Source organism: Colius striatus, unplaced genomic scaffold (assembly GCF_028858725.1).
Source record: "Colius striatus isolate bColStr4 unplaced genomic scaffold, bColStr4.1.hap1 scaffold_35, whole genome shotgun sequence".
Classification (NCBI taxonomy): domain Eukaryota; kingdom Metazoa; phylum Chordata; class Aves; order Coliiformes; family Coliidae; genus Colius; species Colius striatus.
This window is the reverse complement of record NW_026908519.1, coordinates 126,849-152,500: the sequence shown is the minus strand read 5'-3', so window position 1 is coordinate 152,500 and position 25,652 is coordinate 126,849. Positions and strand designations below refer to the sequence as shown.

Below are 25,652 nucleotides of genomic sequence, written 5' to 3'. Positions count from 1 at the left end.
CATCATTCCTTCCTTCCTTCCTTCCTTCCTTCCTTCCTTCCTTCCTTCCATCCTTCCTTCCTTCCATCTCTCATTCCATCCTTCCTTCCTTCCTTCCTTCCTTCCTTCCTTCCATCCCTCATTCCATCCTTCCTTCCTTCTTTCCTTCCTTCCTTCCTACCATCATTCCATCATTCCATACATCATTCCTTCCTTCCTTCCTTCCTTCCTTCCTTCCTTCCTTCCTTCTTTCCTTCCTTCCTTCCCTCCCTCCATCCATCACTCCATTTGTCTTTCCTTCCTTCCATCCTTCCTTCCACCCACTCACCCACCCACCCATCCCTCTCCACCCATCCCCACCTCCACTCTCAGGGGCCTGATCCCCTGGGCTACCTGCTTTGGCCACGGTCCCTCGGGGCTCCGTCAGCTCCATCTCATACCCGTGTTCCCAGTCCAGCGGGGGCTCATCGCTGCCGCCTGCCCCTGCCCCACAACAGGACGGGCCGGTTACGGGCTGTCCCCACGCCACCTCGTCCCTGTCTCCGTCCCCATCACCCACCTGCCGTCACCAGGAACGTGTAGGACTTGGAGACGTGCCCCCTCACCACGCCGTGCACCTCCACCCGGTACCTGGCCCCCGGCACCAGCCCCGGCACTTGGGCCACCGCCGTGTCCCCCGGCACCTGCAGCTCCCCCTCGGCCCCCTGGGGCTCATCCAGGGGCCGGTAACGGATCACCACGGTCTCTACGTGACCCCTCAGCCCGTCCAGGTCCACCAGGGCTTCTCCAGCAGCCCCTGGGATGGGCTGGGGCTTGGGATGGGGAGCCTGGCGCAGGAGCTGCTGGCGCAGCAGGGCAGGGCTGCGGCGCAGGAGGTAGGAGAGGATGGCGCGGGCCACCGCTGGCACCGTCTGGTTGCCACGCAGGGGGAAGTTGGTGGCCCGGAGGTGACTCTCCAGGCGTTGCAGCAAGGAGCCGTTGTAGGAGGAGAGCTTGGCTCCCAGGTCATGGAGGGATGGGACATCAGGGAGAACTGGGGACACTGGGGACACCGGGGACCACGGGGATGGAGGGGACACGGGGGACTGTGGTGACGCTGGGGACCGTGGAGGTGCAGCTGATCTTGGTGCTGGTGCCTCTGGGGACCTTGGGGACAGGGGTGGTCCCGAGGGTTCTGGGGACTCTGGTGACACTGGGGACCTGGAGGATGCTGGAGAGCCTCGAGATGCTGGGGCTGCTGGTGACCCCAAAGACCCTGGTGACCCCAAGGATGCATCTGGTGACACTGGTGATGCCGGTGACCCCAAAGACCTCGGTGACCCTGGTGACACGGGGGGCCTCTGGGATGCCGGAGACCCTCGGGCTGACGGTGACTCCGGGGCCACTGGAGACGCCGGGGACCCCAGGGAGCCCTGAGGAGAGCCTGGGGATGGCCTGTAGGTGGGCACAGTCTGGGCAAGTGCTGTGAGAGCAAAGGGGATGGGGGTCATCAACCTGTCCCCAAAAGTCCCCCTTTAGTGGGGACACAGGGCAGGGACAGGGATGGGTGGACACAGGAAGGGACAGACGGACGCAAGGGACAGACTGGGACAGGGAGACTGACGGGGACAGACTGGGGACACCTGGATCTAAGCAAGAGAAGGACACGTGGGGAAGCACCAGGAGATGTGGGGGACACACCAGGAGCCATGGGGACAGCTGGATCCATGGGGACACACAGACCCACAGGGACACACAGACCCATGGGGACAGCTGGGTCCATGGGGACAGACAGACCCATGGGGACACACAGAGCCACAGAGACTCATGGGGACAGCTGGGTCCATGGGGACACACAGACCTACAGGGACACACAGACCCATGGGGACAGCTGGGTCCATGGGTACAGACAGACCCACAGGGACACACAGACCCATGGGGACACACAGACCTACAGGGACTCATGGGGACAGCTGGGTCCATGGGGACACACAGACCCACAGGGACTCATGGGGACAGTTGGGTCCATGGGGACAGACAGACCCATGGGGACACACAGACCCATGGGGACAGCTGGGTCCATGGGGACACACAGACCCACGGGGACACACAGACCCACAGGGACACACAGACCCATGGGGACTCATGGGGACAGCTGGGTCCATGGGGACAGACAGACCCACATGGACACACAGACCCATGGGGACTCATGGGGACAGCTGGGTCCATGGGGACAGACAGACCCACATGGACACACAGACCTACAGGGACTCATGGGGACAGCTGGGTCCATGGGGACAGACAGACCCACAGGGACACACAGACCCATGGGGACAGCTGGGTACATGGGGACACACAGACCCACAGGGACACACAGACCCATGGGGACTCATGGGGACAGCTGGGTCCATGGGGACAGACAGACCCACATGGACACACAGACCTACAGGGACTCATGGGGACAGCTGGGTCCATGGGGACAGACAGACCCACAGGGACACACAGACCCATGGGGACAGCTGGGTACATGGGGACACACAGACCCACAGGGACACACAGACCCATGGGGACTCATGGGGACAGTTGGGTCCATGGGGACACACAGACCCACAGGGACACACAGACCTACAGGGACTCATGGGGACAGCTGGGTCCATGGGGACACACAGACCCATAGGGACACACAGAGCCACAGGGACTCATGGGGACAGTTGGGTCCATGGGGACAGACAGACCCATGGGGACACACAGACCCATGGGGACAGCTGGGTCCATGGGGACACACAGACCCACGGGGACACACAGGGACACACAGACCCATGGGGACTCATGGGGACAGCTGGGTCCATGGGGACAGACAGACCCACATGGACACACAGACCTACAGGGACTCATGGGGACAGCTGGGTCCATGGGGACAGACAGACCCACAGGGACACACAGACCCATGGGGACAGCTGGGTCCATGGGGACACACAGACCCACAGGGACACACAGACCCATGGGGACTCATGGGGACAGCTGGGTCCATGGGGACAGACAGACCCACATGGACACACAGACCTACAGGGACTCATGGGGACAGCTGGGTCCATGGGGACAGACAGACCCACAGGGACACACAGACCCATGGGGACAGCTGGGTACATGGGGACACACAGACCCACAGGGACACACAGACCCATGGGGACAGCTGGGTCCATGGGGACAGACAGACCCACAGGGACACACAGACCCATGGGGACAGCTGGGTACATGGGGACACACAGACCCACAGGGACACACAGACCCATGGGGACTCATGGGGACAGTTGGGTCCATGGGGACACACAGACCCACAGGGACACACAGACCTACAGGGACTCATGGGGACAGCTGGGTCCATGGGGACAGACAGACCCATGGGGACACACAGACCCATGGGGACAGCTGGGTCCATGGGGACACACAGACCCACGGGGACACACAGACACACAGGGACACACAGACCCATGGGGACTCATGGGGACAGCTGGGTCCATGGGGACAGACAGACCCACATGGACACACAGACCTACAGGGACTCATGGGGACAGCTGGGTCCATGGGGACAGACAGACCCACAGGGACACACAGACCCATGGGGACAGCTGGGTACATGGGGACACACAGACCCACAGGGACACACAGACCCATGGGGACAGCTGGGTCCATGGGGACAGACAGACCCACAGGGACACACAGACCCATGGGGACAGCTGGGTACATGGGGACACACAGACCCACAGGGACACACAGACCCATGGGGACTCATGGGGACAGTTGGGTCCATGGGGACACACAGACCCACAGGGACACACAGACCTACAGGGACTCATGGGGACAGCTGGGTCCATGGAGACACACAGACCCATAGGGACACACAGAGCCACAGGGACTCATGGGGACAGTTGGGTCCATGGGGACAGACAGACCCATGGGGACACACAGACCCATGGGGACAGCTGGGTCCATGGGGACACACAGACCCACGGGGACACACAGACACACAGGGACACACAGACCCATGGGGACTCATGGGGACAGCTGGGTCCATGGGGACAGACAGACCCACATGGACACACAGACCTACAGGGACTCATGGGGACAGCTGGGTCCATGGGGACAGACAGACCCACAGGGACACACAGACCCATGGGGACAGCTGGGTCCATGGGGACACACAGACCCACAGGGACACACAGACCCATGGGGACTCATGGGGACAGTTGGGTCCATGGGGACACACAGACCCACAGGGACACACAGACCCATGGGGACTCATGGGGACAGCTGGGTCCATGGGGACACACAGACCCATAGGGACACACAGAGCCACAGAGACTCATGGGGACAGCTGGGTCCATGGGGACAGACAGACCCACAGGGACACACAGACCCATGGGGACAGCTGGGTCCATGGGGACAGACAGACCCACAGGGACACACAGACCCATGGGGACTTGCTGAGCCATGGGGACACACAGACATATGGGGTTGGACAGAGGCTGCAGACACCATCCCTGTCCCTGTCCCCATCGCTGTCCCCACACTCATGACTGTGTCAACCTTGTCCCCAACCCCATCCCACTGTCCCCACATCCATGACCATGTCACCACTGTCTCCTTCTCCATCCCTGTGCAGCCCCATCCCTGTCCCCATGCCCACACCATCCCCATCCCATGGTGTCCCCATCCTTGTCCCCATGCCCACACCATCCCCATCCCATGGTGTCCCCATCCTTGTCCCCATGCCCATACCATCCCCATCCCATGGTGTCCCCATCCTTGTCCCCATGCCCACACCATCCCCATCCCATGGCATCCCCATCCTTGTCCCCATGCCCACACCATCCCCATCCCATGGTGCCCCCATCCCTGTCCCCATGCCCACACCATCCCCATCCCATGGTGCCCCCATCCCTGTCCCCATGCCCACATCATCCCCATCCCATGGTGCCCCCATCCCTGTCCCCATCCCTGTCCCTATCCCATCATGCCTCCACTCCTGTCTCCATCCCTGTCCCCATCCCATGGTATCTCCATCCCTGTCCCCATTCCATGGTGTCCTCACCCCTGTCCTCGTGTATGTCCCCATCCCATGGTGTTCCCATCCCTGTCCCTATCCCATGGTGCCTCCATCCCTGTTCTCATGCCTGTCCCCACTCTGTGGTGCCTCCATCCCTGTCCCCATCCCATGGTGCCCCCATCTCTGTCTCCATCCTGTGGTGTCCCCATCCCTATCCCTATCCCATGGTGCCTCCATCCCTGTCCCCATCCCATGGTGTCCCCATCCCTGTCCTCATCCCATGGTGTCCCCACCCCTGTCCTCATCCCTGTCCCCACCCTCTGGTGTCCCTATCTCTGTCCCCATCCCATGGTGTGCCCATCCCTGTCCCCATCCCTGTCCTCATCCCTGTCCCCATCCCGTGGTGCCCCTATCTCTGTCTCCATCCCATGGTGCTCCTACCCCTGTCCCCATCCCTGTCCCCATCCCATGGTGCCCCTATCTCTGTCTCCATCCTGTGGTGTCCCCATCCCTGTCCCCATCCCATGGTGCCTCCATCCCTGTCCCCATCCCTGTCCCCATCCCTGTCCCTATCCCATGGTGCCTCCATCCCTGACCTCATGCCTGTCCCCATTCTGTGGTGGCTCCATCCCTGTCCCCATCCCTGTCCCCATCCTGTGGTGCCTCCACCCCTGTCCCCATCCCTGTCCCCATCCTGTGGTGCCCCTATCTCTGTCTCCATCCCATGGTGTCCCCATCCCTGTCCTCATCCCATGGTGCCTCCATCCCTGTCCCCATCCCTGTCCCCATCCCTGTCCCCATCCTTGTCTCCATCCCATGGTGCCTCCATCCCTGTCCCCATCCCTGTCCTCACCCTGTGGTGCCCCTATCTCTGTCTCCATCCCATGGTGTCCCCATCCCTGTCCCCATCCCATGGTGTCCCCATCCCTGTCCCCATCCCTCCCCATCCCCATCCCCGTGCCCACCCCATGCTGCCCCCTCCCCACCCCCGTCCCCGGGGGGTGACACGTACCGGTGCGGACACGCAGGGTGCCGGGTGCCCCGAGGTGCTTCTCCCTCTGGGCCTGGACAAAGAGCTCGAAGGCATGGCCTGGTGCCAGCCCTGTCACCTCGAAGGTGACAGCAGAGCCAGGCAGCTCATAGGTGCTCATCGCCGCTGGCTCATCCTGGGGACAGGGGACACGCCAGGGACACGTTGGGGACAGGGACCTGACCTTGTGCCAGGCCACCATGAGCTTGTCCCAGGGCTGGGGACGTGTTGGGGACAGCTGAGGAGGGACACGCTGGGGACAGCATGGTGAGGACATGTCCTCATCCCTGGGCAGGGGGAGAGTGGCTGCAGCCAGGGATGTGTCGTGCTGGGGACATGCTGGTGACATCAGGGGCCACCACAGTGTCCTGGTCCCTAAGCAGGGAGGTGGCTCCTCCTGGGGCAGGAGACACACTGGGGACACATCCCCATGTCCAAGCTGGGTGGCAGGGGAGTGGTGACAGCTGCCAGTTCATCCTGGGGACAACAACACCCTGGGGACCCCATGGGGGTCCTGAGACAGGCAGGACATGGGTGACACCACCATGGCTCGTCCTGGGGACGAGGACACACCAGAGACATGTCTCCATCCCTGAGTAGCAGGAGGTGACCTGACCTCTGGCTTGCTCTGGGGACAACAGGCACGTTGGGGACACCAGTGAGACACTCTTATGGTGTCCCCCAGAGGGGCAGCAGCAAGTGGCTACAGGTGCCACCTCACCTTGGGGCCACCACACTGGAGCCACCACACTTGGGGTCACCACATTTGGGGTCACCACACTGGGGCCAGCATGGCACAGGGCACCCATCCCACCCCTGTCCCTGTCCCCAGCTCACCAGAGGGACAAGGGCCACCTGGTAGCCATCCACTGGCCCGGGGGGCCGAGGCCAGGCCACACGGAAGGACGTCTGGTTGCGGGTGGCCAGGCGCGGTGTCACTGAGGGGATCTCTGTGGGGACACGGCCCCCATCAGTGGGTGCCACCACTGGGGCACTTGGGGACACCCATGGGATGGGGCTCATGGGATGGGGACACTGTGGGGACACCATGGGATGAGGCACTCATGGGATGGGGACACTGTGGGATGGGGACACCATGGGATGGGGACACCATGGGATGGGGCTCATGGGATGGGGACACTGTGGGGACATCATGGGATGAGGCACTCATGGGATGGGGACACCATGGGATGGGGACACCATGGGGACACCATGGGATGGGGACACCATGGGATGGGGACACCCTGGGGACACCATGGGATGGGGCTCATGGGATGGGGACACTGTGGGGACACCATGAGATGGGGCACCCATGGGATGGGGACACCCTGGGGACACCATGGGATGGGGACACTGTGGGATGGGGACATCATTAGATGGGGCTCATGGGATGGGGATACTGTGGGATGGGGACATCATTAGATGGGGCTCATGGGATGGGGATACTGTGGGGACACCATGGGATGGGGACACTGTGGGATGGGGACACTGTAGGATGAGGCTCATGGGTTGGGATCACCATGGGATGGGGACACCATGGGATGGAGCTCATGTGATGAAGCTCATGGGATGGGGACATCATGGGATGATGCTCATGGGCTGGGGACACTGTGAGGACACATGTGATGGGGCTCATGGGTTGGGATCACCATGGGATGGGGACATCATGAGACAGGGAATCCATGGGCTGGGGACACTGTGGGGACACCATGGGATGGGGCTCATGGGATGGGGCTCATGGGATGGGGACATCATGGGATGATGCTCATGGGAGGGGGACACTAGGATGGGGCTCATGGGTTGGGATCACCATGGGATGGGGACATCATGGGATGGAGCTCATGGGCTGGGGACACCCTAGGGACACCATGGGATGGGGACACTGTGGAATGGGGACATCATTGGATGGGGCTCATGGGATGGGGATACTGCAGGGACACTATGGGATGGGGACACTGTAGGATGGGGACACCATGGGATGATGCTCATGGGCTGGGGACACTGTGAGGACACATGCTCATGGGTTGGGATCACCATGGGATGGGGACATCATGAGACAGGGAATCCATGGGATGGGGACACTGTGGGGACACCATGGGATGGAGCTCATGTGATGGGGCTCATGGGATGGAGACACCATGGGATGGGGCTCATGGGATGGGGACACCCTGGGGACACCATGGGATGGGCTCATGGGATGGGGACACTGTGGGGACACCATGGGATGGGGCTCATGGGATGGGGACACCCTGGGGACACCATGGGATGGGGACACTGTGGGATGGGGACACCATGGGATGATGCTCATGGGATGGGAATAATGTGAGGACACCATGGGATGGGGCTCATGGGCTGGAGACACTGTGAGGACACCAGGGGATACTGGGAGAGCAGTGGGGATACTGGGAGAGCACTGGGGATACTGGGAGGACTGGGGACACTGGGAGAGCACTGGGGACACTGGGAGCACTGGGGACACGGGGGGGGATGTGGGGGACCCCTGGGGACACTTGGGGACACTCAGAGCCCCCCAGGACGTACCGAGGGCGCAGTGGGGGCCGCCCCGGCCCGGGGGGCAGGTTGGGGTGTCACACAGGGGGCCGCTGTAGCCGGGGAAGCAGCGGCAGCGCCCCCCCCGGCACCGGCCCTGGTCACTGCAGCCCCGGGGACAGGGGGGCTCGGGGGGTGCAGCCGAGGGGGGGGCACAGGGGCAGCCCCCAGCCCCGGGGGAGCCACAGAGCTCCCGGGACAGCGTCAGACCTGTGGGGACACGGCGGTGACAGGGACCCCCATAGACCCCCAATGGCCTCACAGACCCCCAGGGACCCCCCATAGACCCGAATGGCCTCACAGACCCCAGGGACCCCCCATGGACCCCCAGTGGCCTCACAGACCCCAGGGACCCCCCATTGACCCCCAATGGCCTCACAGACCCCCAGGGACCCCCCATGGCCCCCCAATGGCCTCACAGACCCCAGGGACCCCCCATGGACCCCCAATGACCACACAGACCCCAGGGACCCCCATGGACTCCCATTGGCCTCACAGACCCCAGGCACCCCCCATTGACCCCCAATGGCCTCACAGACCCCAGGAACCCCCCCATGGACCCCCAATGACCTCACAGACCCTCGGGACCCCCCATGGACCCCCAATGACCTCACAGACCCCAGGGACCCCCCATTGACCCCCAATGGCCTCACAGACCCCAGGGACCCCCCATGGCCCCCCAGTGGCCTCACAGACCCCAGGGACCCCCCCATGGCCCCCCAATGGCCACACAGACCCCCAGGGACCCCCCATGGCCTCCCAATGGCCTCACAGACCCCAGGGACCCCCCATGGACCCCCAATGACCACACAGACCCCAGGGACCCCCATGGACTCCCATTGGCCTCACAGACTCCAGGGACCCCCCATGGACCCCCAATGGCCTCACAGACCCCAGGGACCCCCCATGGACCCCCAAGGGCCTCACAGACCCCAGGGACCCCCATTGACCCCCAATGGCCTCACAGACCCCCAGGGACCCCCCATGGCCTCCCAATGGCCTCACAGACCCCAGGGACCCCCATTGACCCCCAATGGCCTCACAGAGCCCCAGGGACCCCCCCATGGCCCCCCAATGGCCTCACAGACCCCAGGGACCCCCCATGGACCCCCAATGGCCTCACAGACCCCCAGGGACCCCCCATGGACCCCCAAGGGCCTCACAGACCTCAGGGACCCCCATTGACCCCCAATGGCCTCACAGACCCCCAGGGACCCCCCATGGCCTCCCAATGGCCTCACAGACCCCAGGGACCTCCCCCATGGCCCCCCAATGGCCTCACAGACCCCAGGCACCCCCCATAGCCCCCCAAGGGCATCATAGACCCCAGGGACCCCCCATAGCCCCCCAATGGCCTCACGGAGCCCCAGGGACCCCCCATAGCCCCCCAATGGCCTCACAGAGCCCCAGGGACCCCCCCATGGCCCCCCAATGGCCTCACAGACCCCAGGGACCCCCCATGGCCCCCCAATGGCCTCACAGACCCCAGGGACCCCCCATTGACCCCCAATGGCCTCACAGACCCCAGGAACCCCCCCCATGGACCCCCAATGACCTCACAGACCCCCAGGGACCCCCCATTGACCCCCAAGGGCCTCACAGACCCTAGGGATCCCCCATGGACTCCCAATGGCCTCACAGACCCCAGGGACCCCCCATTGACCCCCAATGGCCTCACAGACCCCAGGCACCCCCCATAGACCCCCAATGGCCTCACAGACCCCAGGCACCCCCCATGGCCCCCCAATGGCCTCACAGACCCCAGGCACCCCCCATAGCCCCCCAAGGGCATCATAGACCCCAGGGACCCCCCATAGCCCCCCAATGGCCTCACAGAGCCCCAGGGACCCCCCATAGCCCCCCAATGGCCTCACAGAGCCCCAGGGACCCCCACATGGCCCCCCAATGGCCTCACAGACCCCAGGGACCCCCCATGGACCCCCAATGGCCTCACAGACCCCAGGGACCCCCCATTGACCCCCAATGGCCTCACAGACCCCAGGAACCCCCCATGGACCCCCAATGACCTCACAGACCCTCGGGACCCCCCATGGACCCCCAATGACCTCACAGACCCCAGGGACCCCCCATTGACCCCCAATGGCCTCACAGACCCCAGGGACCCCCCATGGCCCCCCAATGGCCTCACAGACCCCAGGGACCCCCCATGGCCCCCCAGTGGCCTCACAGACCCCAGGGACCCCCCCATGGCCCCCCAATGGCCACACAGACCCCCAGGGACCCCCCATGGCCTCCCAATGGCCTCACAGACCCCAGGGACCCCCCATGGCCTCCCAATGGCCTCACAGACCCCAGGGACCCCCCATGGACCCCCAATGGCCTCACAGACCCCAGGGACCCCTCTTGGACTCCCAATGGCCTCACAGACCCCAGGGACCTTCCATGGCCTCCAATGTCCTCAGAGACCCCAGGGATCCCCCATGGACCCCCAATGGCCTCACAGACCCCAGGGACCCCCCTATTGACCCCCAATGGCCTCACAGACCCCAGGGAACCCCCATTGACCCCCAATGGCCTCACAGACCCCAGGGACCCCTCTTGGACTCCCAATGGCCTCAGAGACCCCCAGGGAAACCCATGGACCCCCAATGGCCTCACAGACCCCAGGGACCCCCCATGGCCTCCAATGGCCTCACAGACCCCAGAGACCCCCCATGCCCCCCCTATGGCCTCACAGACCCCAGGGAACCCCCATAGCCCCCCAATGACCACACAGACCCCAGGGACCCCCCATTGCCCCCCAGTGGACTCACAGATCCCCATGAACCCCCCCCATGGCCCCCCAATGGCCTCACAGACCACAGGGACCCCCCATGGACCCCCAATGGCCTCACAGACCCCAGGACCACCCCCCATAGCCCCCCAATGGCCTCATAGACCCCCCCTAGGACCCCCCATGGCTCCCCCAACGGCCTCATAGACCCCCAAGACCACTCCCATTGCCCCCCAGTGGACTCACAGATCCCCAGGAACCCCCCCATGGCCCCCCAATGGCCTCACAGACCACAGGGACCCCCCATTGACCCCCAATGGCCTCACAGACCACAGGGACCCCCCCATTGACCCCCAATGGCCTCAGAGACCCCCGGGACCCCCCCCATATGGCCCCCCATAATGGCTCCAGAGACCCCCAGGACCCCTCCCTATGACTCCCCCATGTCTGTCATGGCCCCCAGTGTCCCCCCCCCCAGAACCCCCCCACCATGGCCCTCCCAGTGCCTCCCCATATCCCCCCATGTCCCCTGTGTCCCCCCCATATCCCACGTCTCCCCCTCCCTCCTCTCACACCCCCCCACATCCCACCTCCCCCCATGTGTCCCCCCATGTCCCCCCATCCCCCCCCCATCCCCCCCATCCCCCCCTGTCCCCCCGTACCGGTGCCAGCCTGGGGGCCGGCGCTGTCCCCGCACTGGCCCTGCAGCGCCCGCACTTGTCCCCTCCAGCTCCCTCAGCCGGGCCAGGATGGCCACCAGCGCCGCTGCCCCACAGGGAGGGGTCGGGGGGGGCACCGGGGGGGTCCCCATGCCCCCCCCGGGGCAGTGCCAGCGCCAGCAGCAGCAGCGGCAGCCCCGGGGTCATGGTCCTGTGGGGAGAGGACAGAGGGCACTTGGTGGGGACAGTCCTGGGGATGCCCCTGGGGACACAGGGACATCCAGGGGAGACATCCAGGGGGACACACAGACATCGTGGGGGACAGGGGGACAGACCTGGGGACACCCAGGGGACACACAGACATCGTGGGGGACAGGGGGACAGACCTGGGGACACACAGGGGACACACAATGTGGGGGACAGGGGGACACTCGTGGGGACACTCCTGGGGACATGAGGACACTCGTGGGGACGCCCAGGGGACACACAGACATTGTGAGGGACAGGGGGATACTAGTGGGGACACTCCTGGGGACATGAGGACATCCGTGGGGGACACCCAGGGGACATCCAGACATTGTGGGAGACACAGGGACAGACGTGGGGACACACAGGGGACACACAGACAATGTGGGGGACAGGGGGGACACTCGTGGGGACACTCCTGGGGACACGGGGACAGCCCTGGGGGACACCCAGACATCGTGGGGGACAGGAGAACACTCGTGGGGGGACACTTAAGGGGGACATCCAGACATTGTGGGGGACACGGGGACACCCGTGAGGGGCCCTTAAGGGATAGACAGACATCACAGGACACGAAGACGCTTGTAGGGACACCCAGGGGACACATGGACATGGTGGAGGACACGAGGACATTCGTAGGGGACAGCCATGGGGACATGGGGACACCCATGGGGGACACCCAGGGGACACATAGACATGGTGGGAGACACGGGGATACTCGTGGGGACATCCCTGGGGACACGGGGACAGCCCTGGGGACACCCAGACATCGTGGAGGACAGGAGGACACTCATGGGGGACACCCAGGGGACATCCAGACATTGTGGAGACACGAGGACACTCATAGGGGACACTCAGGGGGACATCCAGACATCGTGGGGAAAGGGGGACACCCGTGGGGGACACTTAAGGGACACACAGACATCGTGGGGGACACGAGGACACTAGTGGGGACAGTCCTGGGGACATGGAGACACCCGTGGAAACACCCAGGGGACACACAGACATCACAGGGGACATGAGGATACTCGTGGGGACACTCCTGGGGACATGAGGACACTCGTGGGGGACGCCCAGGGGACACACAGACATTGTGAGGGACAGGGGGATACTAGTGGGGACACTCCTGGGGACATGAGGACATCCGTGGGGGACACCCAGGGGACATCCAGACATTGTGGGAGACACGAGGACACTCATAGGGGACACTCAGGGGGACATCCAGACATCGTGGGGAAAGGGGGACACCCGTGGGGGGACACTTAAGGGACACACAGACATCGTGGGGGACACGAGGACACTAGTGGGGACAGTCCTGGGGACATGGAGACACCCGTGGGAAAACACCCAGGGGACACACAGACATTGTGGGGGACACAGGGGACACTCGTGGGGACAGTCCTGGGGACATGGGGACACCCGTGGGGGACACCCCAGGGGACACACAGACATCACAGGGGACATGAGGACACTCGTGGGGACGCCCAGGGGGACACACAGACATTGTGGGGGACAGGGGGGACACTCGTGGGGACATCCCTCGGGGACATGAGGGACATCCGTGGGGGACACCCAGGGGACATCCAGACATTGTGGGGGACACGGGGACAGACCTGGGGGACACCCAGGGGGACACACAGACAACGTGGGGGACAGGGGGGACACTCGTGGGGGGCACTTAAGGGGACACACAGACATCACAGGGGACAAGGGGATATTCGTGGAGACATCACTGGGGACACTGGGACAGCACTAGGGACACACAGACATTGTGGGGGACACGAGGACACTCGTGGGGACACTCCTGGGGACATGAGGACACTCGTGGGGGACACCCAGGGGACATCCAGGCATTGTGGGGGACACAGGGACAGACGTGGGGACACACAGGGGACACACAGACAATGTGGGGGACATGGGGACAGACCTGGGGACACCCAGGGGACACACAGACATCGTGGGGGGACATGGGGACACTCGTGGGGGACACTTAAGGGACACACAGACATCACAGGGGACACAGGGACACCCAGGGGAGACATCCAGGGGACACACAGACATCGTGGGGGACATGGGGACAGACCTGGGGACACCCAGGGGACACACAGACATCACAGGGGACACGGGGACACCCACGGGAGGCAACTGAGGGACAGACAGATGTGGTGGGGGACATGGTGACACCCGTGGGGACACCCAGGGGAGACACAGACACTGACCCACTGCAGCCACCATCTGCCCCCATGTGGCCCTGGCACCAGTGTGCCCAGTAACACCAGTCACCCCCCACCAGTAACCCCCCCAGTTCTCACTGACTGCAGGAGCTTCTTCCTCCCAGTAACCCCCAGTAGCTCCCAGTAACCCCACTGTCCAACAACCCCAGCAGTAACATCTCCAGTAACACCAGTAACAGCCTGTCTCCAGTCACACCAGTAACACCAGTAACACCAGTCATCTGCAGCAACACCAGACAGACCCCAGTTCCTCCTCCAGTAACTCCCAGTTCCCCCTCCAGTAACTCCCAGTTCTCACTGACTGCAGGAGCTTTATCATCCCCCCCTCCAGTCCCCAGTGATGCCCCAGTAACTCCCAGTAGCTCCATTTGCCAGCAGCTCCAGTAACACCAGTAACTCCAGTAACGTCAGCAAGTGCAGCACCAGCAGCTCCAGTAACACCAGTAACTCCAGCGCCAGCAGCACCAGTAACACCAGCACCAGCAGCTCCAGCAACACCAGTAACTCCAGTCACTTCCAGTAACACCAGCAGCTCCAGGGACGCCAGGAACAGCAGCTCCAGCAAGCCCAGTAACACCAGTAACTCCAGTAACACCAGCTACAGCAGCACCAGTAACTCCAGTAACACCAGCTACAGCAGCTCCAGTCACACCAGTAACTCCAGTAACACCAGCTACAGCAGCACCAGTAACCCCAGTAACTCCAGTAACTCCAGTAACACCAGCTACAGCAGCACCAGTAACTCCAGTAACCCCAGTAACACCAGCAAGAGCAGCTCCAGCAACACCAGTAACTCCAGTAACCCCAGTAAACACGAGCTACAGCAGCACCAGTAACTCCAGTAACTCCAGTAACACCAGCAAGAGCAGCTCCAGTCACACCAGTAACTCCAGTAACACCAGCAAGAGCAGCTCCAGCAACACCAGTAACACCAGTAAACACCAGCTACAGCAACACCAGTAACTCCAGCCACACCAGTCACCTCCAAGCAGCTCCAGCAGCTCCAGTCACACCAGTAACTCCAGTAAGGCCAGCAACAGCAGCCCCAGTAAGCCCAGTGCGCCCAGTACCTCCCGTCACCTGCAGCCGCACCAGCGCTCCCCGCGCTCCCCAGCGCTCCCAGCGCTCCCAGTGCTCCCAGTGCTCCCAGTCCCGCCCGTGGCGCTCAGCCCGAGGCTCCGCTGCGGGGCGGGGCGGGGGGAGGAGCCACATCCCACGCACCCCCCCACCCCCCCCAACATCTCCCCGCCGCGGGACCCCCAAGTGCTGCCCCACAGACGCCCCCAGAGGGGACGGGGCGCCCCCTGCCCCACAGCGCCCCATAGAGACCCTGCCCCATAGGGACCCTGCCCTATAGGGACCCTGCCCACAGCGCCCCATAGGGACCCTGCCCCATAGGGAACCTGCCCCACAGCGCCCCATAGGGAACCTGCCCCATAGGGACCCTGCCCCACAGCGCCCCATAGGGACCCTGCCCCATAGGGAACCTGCCCCATAGGGACCCTGCCCCACAGCGCCCCATAGGGAACCTGCCCCATAGGGAACCTGCCCCACAGCGCCCCATAGGGAACCTGCCCCCCTGTCCCATAGACAACCTGCCCCATAGAGACCCTGCCCCACAGCGCCCCATAGACAACCTGCCCCATAGGGAACCTGCCCCACAGCGCCCCATAGGGAACCTGCCCCATAGGGAACCTGCCCCCCCTGCCCCATAGACAACCTGCCCCATAGAGAACCTGCCCCATAGAGAACCTGCCCCACAGCCCCCCCATAGACAACCTGTTCCCCTGCCCCATAGAGAACCTGCCCCATAGGGAACCTGCCCCATAGGGAACCTGCCCCACAGCGCCCCATAGGGAACCTGCCCCATAGGGACCCTGCCCCACAGCCCCCCCATAGACAACATATCCCCCTGCCCCATAGGGAACCTGCCCCACAGCCCCCATAGGGAACCTGACCCCCCCCTGCCCCATAGGGAACCTGCCCCACAGCCCCCATAGGGAACCTGACCCCCCCTGCCCCACAGCCCCCCATAGGGAACCTGTCCCCCTGCCCCACAGTCCCCCACAGAGAACCTGCCCCCCTGCCCCATAGGGAACCTGCCCCACAGCCCCCCACAGAGAACCTGCCCCCCTGCCCCACAGCCCCCCATAGAGAACCTACACCCCTGCCCCATAGGGAACCTGCCCCACAGCCCCCCATAGGGAACCTGTCCCCCTGCCCCACAGCCCCCCATAGAGAACCTGCCCCACAGCCCCCCATAGGGAACCTGTCCCCCTGCCCCACAGCCCCCCATAGAGAACCTGCCCCACAGTCCCCCATAGGGAACCTGTCCCCCTGCCCCACAGCCCCCCATAGAGAACCTGCCCCACAGTCCCCCATAGGGAACCTGTCCCCCTGCCCCCACAGCCCCCCACAGAGAACCTGCCCCCCTGCCCCATAGGGAACCTGCCCCACAGCCCCCCACAGAGAACCTGCCCCCCCTGCCCCACAGCCCCCCATAGAGAACCTACACCCCTGCCCCATAGGGAACCTGCCCCACAGCCCCCCATAGGGAACCTGTCCCCCTGCCCCACAGCCCCCCATAGAGAACCTGCCCCACAGTCCCCCATAGGGAACCTGTCCCCCTGCCCCACAGCCCCCCACAGAGAACCTGCCCCCCTGCCCCACAGAGAACCTGCCCCCCTGCCCCACAGCCCCCCCATAGGGAACCTACTCCACAGCCCCTCATAGGCAACCTGCCCCCCACCCCACACCCCCCCATAAGGGACTCCCCCCCCATCCTCCCCGCCCCACAGCTCCCCATAACCGCTCGGATCCCCCCCCCCACACCCCCCCATAAGGGATTCGCCCCCCATCCTGGCCCCCCCCCCCCCGGGGCCGTGGTTCGCCCGGGCTCCCCCCGCCCGTGTTTACGGCGCCGCGGTCGCCGCAGCAACCAAACAGCTGGGAGGGGCGGCCAGATGTGGCAGCGGCTGCCAGCGCGGGAGAGGCCGCCGGCCGCACCAGTGACACCAGTAACGGCGCCGCTGCAGCCCACCAGTGACACCAGTAACGGCACTGCTGCAGGGGCTGCAGCTGCACCAGTGACACCAGTAACGGCGCCGCTGCAGCCACCAGTGACACCAGTAACGGCACCGCTGCAGGGGCTGCAGCTGCACCAGTGACACCAGTAACGGCAGTGATGCAGCCACCAGTGACACAGTAACGGCAGTGATGCAGCCACCAGTGACACCAGTAATGGCACTGGTGCAGGGGCTGCAGCCACACCAGTGACACCAGTAACGGCAGTGATGCAGCCACCAGTGACACCAGTAATGGCAGTGATGCAGCCACCAGTGACACCAGTAACGGCACCAATGCAGCCACCAGTGACACCAGCAACGGCACCGATGCAGCCACCAGTGACACCAGTAACGGCAGTGCTGCAGCCACCAGTGACACCAGTAACGGCACTGCTGCAGCCACCAGTGACACCAGTAACGGCACCAATGCAGCCACCAGTGACACCAGCAACGGCACCGATGCAGCCACCAGTGACACCAGTAACGGCGCTGCTGCAGCCACCAGTGACACCAGTAACGGCACTGCTGCAGCCACCAGTGACACCAGTAATGGCAGTGATGCAGCCACCAGTGACACCAGTAACGGCACTGCTGCAGCCACCAGTGACACCAGTAATGGCAGTGATGCAGCCACCAGTGACACCAGTAATGGCACTGGTTGCAGGGGGCTGCAGCCACACCAGTGACACCAGTAACGGCACCGCTGCAGCCACCAGTGACACCAGTAATGGCAGTGATGCAGCCACCAGTGACACCAGTAACGGCACCAATGCAGCCACCAGTGACACCAGCAACGGCACCGATGCAGCCACCAGTGACACCAGTAACGGCAGTGCTGCAGCCACCAGTGACACCAGTAACGGCAGTGCTGCAGCCACCAGTGACACCAGTAACGGCACCAATGCAGCCACCAGTGACACCAGCAACGGCACCGATGCAGCCACCAGTGACACCAGTAACGGCGCTGCTGCAGCCACCAGTGACACCAGTAATGGCAGTGATGCAGCCACCAGTGACACCAGTAACGGCACCAATGCAGCCACCAGTGACACCAGCAACGGCACCGATGCAGCCACCAGTGACACCAGTAATGGCAGTGATGCAGCCACCAGTGACACCAGTAACGGCACCGCTGCAGCCACCAGTGACACCAGTAACGGCACCGATGCAGCCACCAGTGACACCAGTAACGGCGCCGCTGCAGCCACCAGTGACACCAGTAACGGCACTGCTGCAGCCACCAGTGACACCAGTAACAGCAGTGATGCAGCCACCAGTGACACCAGTAACGGCACCGATGCAGCCACCAGTGACACCAGTAACAGCAGTGCTGCAGCCACCAGTGACACCAGTAACGGCAGTGATGCAGGGGCTGCAGCCGCACCAGTGACACCAGTAACGGCGCCGCTGCAGCCACCAGTGACACCAGTAACGGCAGTGATGCAGCCACCAGTGACAACAGTAATGGCACTGATGCAGGGGCTGCAGCCGCACCAGTGACACCAGTAACGGCACCAATGCAGCCACCAGTTGCACCAGTAACGGCACTGCTGCAGGGGCTGCAGGGACACCAGTGACACCTGCTCCACAGCTCCCAGTAACCCCAGTGCCACCTGTCCCATAGCTCCCAGTACTCCCAGTGACACCAGTACCACCTGCCCCACGGCTCCCAGTGCTCCCACTAACCCCAGTGCCACCTGCTCCACAGCTCCCAGTAACCCCAGTGCCACCTGCCCTATGGCTCCCAGTGCTCCCAGTAACCCCAGTGCCACCTGCCCTATGGCTCCCAGTGCTCCCAGTAACCCCAGTACCACCTGCCCTATGGCTCCCAGTGCTCCCAGTAACCCCAGTGTCACCTGCCCCACAGCTCCCAGTAACTTCAGTGCCACCTGCCCCAAGCCTTCCAGTGCTCCCACTAACCCCAGTGCCACCTGCTCCACAGCTCCCAGTGCTCCCAGTAACCCCAGTGCCACCTGCCCTATGGCTCCCAGTGCTCCCAGTAACCCCAGTGCCACCTGCCCTATGGCTCCCAGTAACTCCAGTGCCACCTGCCCCGTGGCTCCCAGTGCTCCCGGTAACCCCGGTGCCACCTGCCCCACAGCTCCCAGTGCTCCCAGTGACACCAGTACCACCTGCCCCAAGGCTCCCAGTGCTCCCACTAACCCCAGTGCCACCTGCTCCACAGCTCCCAGTGCTCCCAGTAACCCCAGTGCCACCTGCCTCATGGCTCCCAGTAACCCCAGTACCACCTGCCCTACGGCTCCCAGTGCTCCCAGTAACCCCAGTGCCACCAGCCCCGTGGCTCCCAGTGCTCCCACCTATGGCTCCCAGTGCTCCCAGTGACACCAGTACCACCTGCCCCACAGCTCCCAGTGCTCCCAGTAACCGCAGAGCCACCTGCCCCACAGCTCCCAGTGCTCCCAGTGACCCCAGTGCCACCTGCTCCACAGCTCCCAGTGCTCCCAGTAACCCCAGTGCCACCTGCCCCGTGGCTCCCAGTAACCTCAGTGCCACCTGCCCCATAGCTCCCAGTGCTCCCAGTGCTCCCAGTGCCACCTGCCCCGTGGCTCCCAGTGCTCCCAGTGCTCCCAGTGCCACCTGCCCCGTGGCTCCCAGTGCTCCCAGTGCTCCCAGTGCCACCTGCCCCGTGGCTCCCAGTGCTCCCAGTGCTCCCAGTGCCACCTGCCCCATAGCTCCCAGTGCTCCCAGTGCTCCCAGTGCCACCTGCCCCGTGGCTCCCAGTGCTCCCAGTGCTCCCAGTGCCACCTGCCCCATAGCTCCCAGTGCTCCCAGTGCTCCCAGTGCCACCTGCCCCGTGGCTCCCAGTGCTCCCAGTGCTCCCAGTGCCACCTGCCCCATAGCTCCCAGTGCTCCCAGTGCTCCCAGTGCCACCTGCCCCGTGGCTCCCAGTGCTCCCAGTGCCACCTGCCCCGTGTTTCCCAGTGCTCCCAGTAACCCCGGTGCCACCTGCCCCGTGGCTCCCAGTGCTCCCAGTGTCACGGGTGGGTCAGTGACTCAGCCCCCGCCCCCGCTGTTGTTGTTGTTGCAGCACAGGGCTGGGGGGGGCGCGCGGGACCCACTCGTGGGGGGGTGGGGGGGGGGCACGTGGCCCCGGCACGAGGGCGGGGGGGGGGCGGGGGGGGGCCCGTGCGGGGGTCCCGTGGGGCCGGGGGGGGGGGGGGGGAGGGGAGCAGGAGCTGGCGAGAGCCCGCGGTGCGCTCATGGGCGGGAGCGGCTGCAGGGGGGGGGCTGGGGGGCACGTGTGGGGCTGGGGGGGCGTTTGGGGGTTCGGGGGGCACGTAGGGGGCACGTGTGGGGCTGGGGGGGCGTTTGGGGGTTCGGGGGGCACGTAGGGGGCACGTGTGGGGCTGGGGGGGCACGTGTGGGGGGTGGGGCACATGTGGGGCTGGGGGGCACATGTGGAGTTGGGGGGGAATGAGTGGGGTTGGGGGGGCACGAGTGGGGCTGGGGGGCGTTTGGGGGTTCGAGGGGCACGTAGGGGGCACGTGTGGGGCTGGGGGGCACGTGTGGGGTTGGGGGGGCACGAGTGGGGCTGGGGGGGCATGTGTGGGGCTGGGGGGGCGTTTGGGGGTTCGGGGGCACGTAGGGGGCACGTGTGGGGCTGGGGGGCACGTGTGGGGTTGGGGGGCACGAGTGGGGCTGGGGGGCACGTGTGGAGTTGGGGGGCGTATATGGGGCTGGGAGGGCACGTGTGGGGCTGGGGGGGCACGTGTGGGGCTGGGGGGGCACGTGTGGGGCTGGGGGGGCGTTTGGGGGTTGGGGGGCACTTAGGGGGCACGTGTGGGGCTGGGGGCCATGTGTAGAGTTGGGGGGCACGTGTGGGGCTGGGGGGCACGTGTGGAGTTGGGGGCCACGTGTGGGGCTGGGGGGCACGTGTGGGGCTGGGGGGCACGAGTGGGGCTGGGGGGCACGAGTGGGGCTAGGGGGGCGTTTGGGGGTTCAGGGGGCACATAGGGGGCACGAGTGGGGCTGGGGGGGCACGTGTGGGGCTGGGGGGACCCGTGTGGGGCTGGGGGAGCGTTTGGGGGTTGGGGGGGCACTTAGGGGGCACGTGTGGGGCTGGGGGCACGTGTAGAGTTGGGGGGCACGTGTGGGGCTGGGGGAGCATTTGGGGGTTCAGGGGGCACATAGGGGGCACATGTGGAGATGGGGGCCACATGTAGAGTTGGAGGGCACGTGTGGGGCTGGGGGGGCACTTGGGGGTTGTTGATGGCACCTGTGGGGCAGGGACAGTGTGTGGGGCAGCTGTGGGGCAGCATGTGGGTCAGGGGCAGCATTTGGGGCAGCTGTGGGGCAGCTGTGGGGCAGGGGCAGTGTGTGGGGCAGCTGTGGGGCAGCTGTGGGGCAGGGGCAGTGTGTGGGGCAGTGTGTGGGGCAGCTGTGGGGCAGGGGCAGTGTGTGGGGCAGCTGTGGGGCAGCTGTGGGGCAGGGGCAGTGTGTGGGGCAGTGTGTGGGGCAGTGTGGGGCAGGGGCAGTGTGTGGGGCAGTGTGTGGGGCAGCTGTGGGGCAGGGGCAGTGTGTGGGGCAGTGTGTGGGGCAGCTGTGGGGCAGGGGCAGTGTGTGGGGCAGTGTGGGGCAGGGGCAGTGTGTGGGGCAGTGTGGGGGGTGGCTCTGGCCGGCCCCACGGCTGCTCCTGCCAAGGAATTCGCTCGGGCTCCGGCAGCCGCATGAGGTAACGCTGGGGGGGGCGGGGGGGGGTCCCCAGGCGCCGGGGGGAGGGGGGATGACGCAGAGCCGGGGGGGGGGTCACTGAGGGGTCACTCGGGCTCCCCTCGGCCCCACAGCCCGTGGCTGATACCCCCCTAAAATAGGGGGCAGGGACCCCCAGAACAGGGGCTCAGGGACCCCAAAGTAGGGGGAAGAGACCCCCAGAACCCCCAAAACAGGGGGCAGAGACCCCCAGAACAGGGGCTCAGGGACCCCCCAAAATAGGGGGAAGAGACTCCCAGAACCCCCAAAACAGGGGACAGAGACCCTCAGAACAGGGGCTCAGGGACCCCCCAAAATAGGGGGAAGAGACTCCCAGAACCCCCAAAATAGGGGGCAGAGACCCCCAGAACAGGGGCTCAGGGACCCCCCAAAATAGGGGGCAGAGACCCCCAGAACAGGGGCTCAGGGACCCCCAAAATAGGGGGCAGGGACCCCCGAAACAGGGAGTCAGGGACCCTCCAAAGTAGGGGGCAGGGACCCCCAGAACAGGGGCTCTGAACCCCCCAAAATAGGGGGCACAGACCCCCAGAACAGGGGCTCAGGAACCCCAAAAATAGGCTGAAGAGACGCCCAGAAGAGGGGCTCTGAACCCCCCAAAATAGGGGGCAGGGACCCCCAGAACAGGGGCTCTGAACCCCAAAAATAGGGGGCAGGGACCCCCAGAACAGGGGCTCAGGACGCCCCAAAATAGGGGGCAGAGACCCCCAGAACAGGGGCTCAGGGACCCCCAAAATACGGGGCAGAGACCCCCAGAACAGGGGCTCAGGAATCCCCAAAATAGGGGGCAGGGACCCCCAGAACAGGGGCTCAGAACCCCCCAAAATAGGGGGCAGGGACCCCCAGAACAGGGGCTCAGGAATCCCCAAAATAGGGGGCAGGGACCCCCAGAACAGGGGCTCAGGGACCCCCAAAACAAGGGGCAGAGACCCCCAGAACAGGGGCTCAGGGATCCCCCAATTTAGGGGGCAGAGACCCCCAGAACAGGGGCTCTGAACCCCCCAAAATAGGGGGCAGAGACCCCAGAACAGGGGCCTAGGGACCCCCAAAAATAGGGGGCAGAGACCCTCAAAACAGGGGCTCAAGGACGCCCCAAAATAGGGGGCAGAGACCCCCAGAACAGGGGCTCAGGAATCCCCCAAAATAGGGGGCAGGGACCCCCAGAACAGGGACTCAGGAATCCCCCAAAATAGGGGGCAGGGACCCCCAGAACAGGGGCTCAGGGACCCCCAAAATAGGGGGCAGGGACCCCCAGAACAGGGGCTCAGGGACCCCCAAAACAAGGGGCAGAGACCCCCAGAACAGGGGCTCAGGGATCCCCCAATTTAGGGGGCAGAGACCCCCAGAACAGGGGCTCTGAACCCCCCAAAATAGGGGGCAGAGACCCCAGAACAGGGGCCTAGGGACCCCCAAAAATAGGGGGCAGAGACCCTCAAAACAGGGGCTCAAGGACGCCCCAAAATAGGGGGCAGAGACCCCCAGAACAGGGACTCAGGAATCCCCCAAAATAGGGGGCAGGGACCCCCAGAACAGGGGCTCAGGAATCCCCCAAAATAGGGGGCAGGGACCCCCAGAACAGGGACTCAGGGACACCCCAAAGTAGGGGGCAGAGACCCCCAGAACAGGGGCTCAGGGACCCCCAAAACAAGGGGCAGAGACCCCCAGAACAGGGGCTCAGGGATCCCCCAATTTAGGGGGCAGAGACCCCCAGAACAGGGGCCTAGGGACCCCCAAAAATAGGGGGCAGAGACCCTCAAAACAGGGGCTCAGGACGCCCCAAAATAGAGGGCAGAGACCCCCAGAACAGGGGCTCAGGGACCCCCAAAATAGGGGGCAGGGACCCCTAGAACAGGGGCTCTGAACCCCCCAAAATAGGGGGCAGGGACCCCTAAAACAGGGACTCAGGAACCCCCAAAATAGGGAGCAGAGACCCCCAGAACAGGGGCTCAGGAACTCCCCAAAATAGGGGACAGGGACCCCCAGAACAGGGGCTCAGGAATCCCCCAAAATAGGGGACAGGGACCCCCAGAACAGGGGCTCAGGAACCCCCCAAAGTAGGGGGCAGGGACCCCTGAAACAGGGGGTCAGGGACCTCCAAAGTAGGGGGCAGAGACCCCCAGAACAGGGGCTCAGGGACCCCCAAAATAGGGGGCAGGGACCCCCAGAACAGGGGCTCAGGAACCCCAAAAATATGCTGAAGAGACGCCCAGAAGAGGGGCTCAGGGACCCCCCAAAATAGGGGGCAGAGACCCCCAAAACAGGGGCTCAGGGACCCCCCAAAGCCCCGAGCTCCCTCCGTCTCCTCTTTTCCCGTCCTCCCTGTCCCAGCTCCTGTGTCCCCCCTTATCCCTCTGTGTCTCCTTTTGTGTCCCCCCTCCCACCTCCCGTGTCCCCTCTCACCCCCCCGTGTCCCTGATGTCTCCCTTTATCCCTCCCGTATCCCCCCCATGTCCCCCCTTATCCCCCTGTGTCCCCCACTGTGTTCCCCTTTATCCCCCATGAGCCCCCCCATGTCTCACCTTATCCTCCCCTTATCCCCCCCTTATCCCCCCATGTCCCCCCATCCCGTGTCTCCCCTTATCCCCCCATGTCCCCCAGTGTCCTCACTATACCCCCCATGTCCCCCCTTATCCCCCCATGTCCCTCCACCCCATGTCTCCCCACTATACCCCCCCATATCCCCCCTTATCCTCCTCCTTCCCCCTCCTTGTCCCTCCATGTCCCCCCATCCTGCTCCCCCATGTCCCCCCTTATCCCCCTGTGTCCCCCACTGTGTTCCCCTTTATCCCCCGTGAGCCCCCCCATGTCTCACCTTATCCTCCCCTTATCCTCCCCTTATCCCCCCATGTCCCCCCATCCCGTGTCTCCCCTTATCCTCCATGTCCCCCAGTGTCCCCACTATACCCCCCATGTCCCCCCTTATCCCCCTGTGTCCCCCACTGTGTTCCCCTTTATCCCCCATGAGCCCCTCCATGTCCCCCCTTATCCTCCCCTTATCCCCCCCGTGTCCCTCCATGTCCCCCATCCTGCTCCCCCATGTGCCCCCTTATCCCCCCATGTCCCCCCTTATCCCCCATGTCCCCCCACCCCATGTTCCCCAGTATCCCCACTATACTCCCCCATATCCCCCCTGATCCTCCTCCTTCCCCCCCCTTGTCCCTCCATGTCCCCCCCAGTGTCTCCCCATCCCACCTCCTTGTGTCCCCCTCCTCCATCCCCACTTCCATGGTTCCCCCACCATATTCTCTCTTTCCCCCCCTCCTCTCCCCATTCACCCCTCCTTTCCCCCTCCCATGTCCCCCCCCTCATCTTCCCCTCCTGTACCCCCCATGTCCCTTTCTTTCCCCCTCTCGGGCTGAACCAATTGGCTCCCTCCACGATCACTTCTGAAGAGGCAACAG

At 64.5% G+C, this 25,652-nt stretch overlaps 1 protein-coding gene across 1 annotated transcript in view; it reads right to left on the bottom strand.

Annotated features, from left to right (window-relative positions):
• The window catches only part of LOC133629274 (tenascin-X-like), a 72,193-nt gene extending 59,900 nt beyond the window's left edge, over positions 1 to 12,293 (bottom strand). The window contains 8 exon segments of the mRNA XM_062019925.1: positions 373 to 462; positions 539 to 1,441; positions 6,018 to 6,171; positions 6,873 to 6,985; positions 8,577 to 8,795; positions 11,982 to 12,042; positions 12,044 to 12,137; positions 12,139 to 12,293. Coding sequence (XP_061875909.1) covers positions 373 to 462; positions 539 to 1,441; positions 6,018 to 6,171; positions 6,873 to 6,985; positions 8,577 to 8,795; positions 11,982 to 12,042; positions 12,044 to 12,137; positions 12,139 to 12,185 — 1,681 coding nt within the window. The 5' untranslated portion in view covers positions 12,186 to 12,293.
• Between the last annotated feature and the right edge of the window lie 13,359 nt (positions 12,294 to 25,652).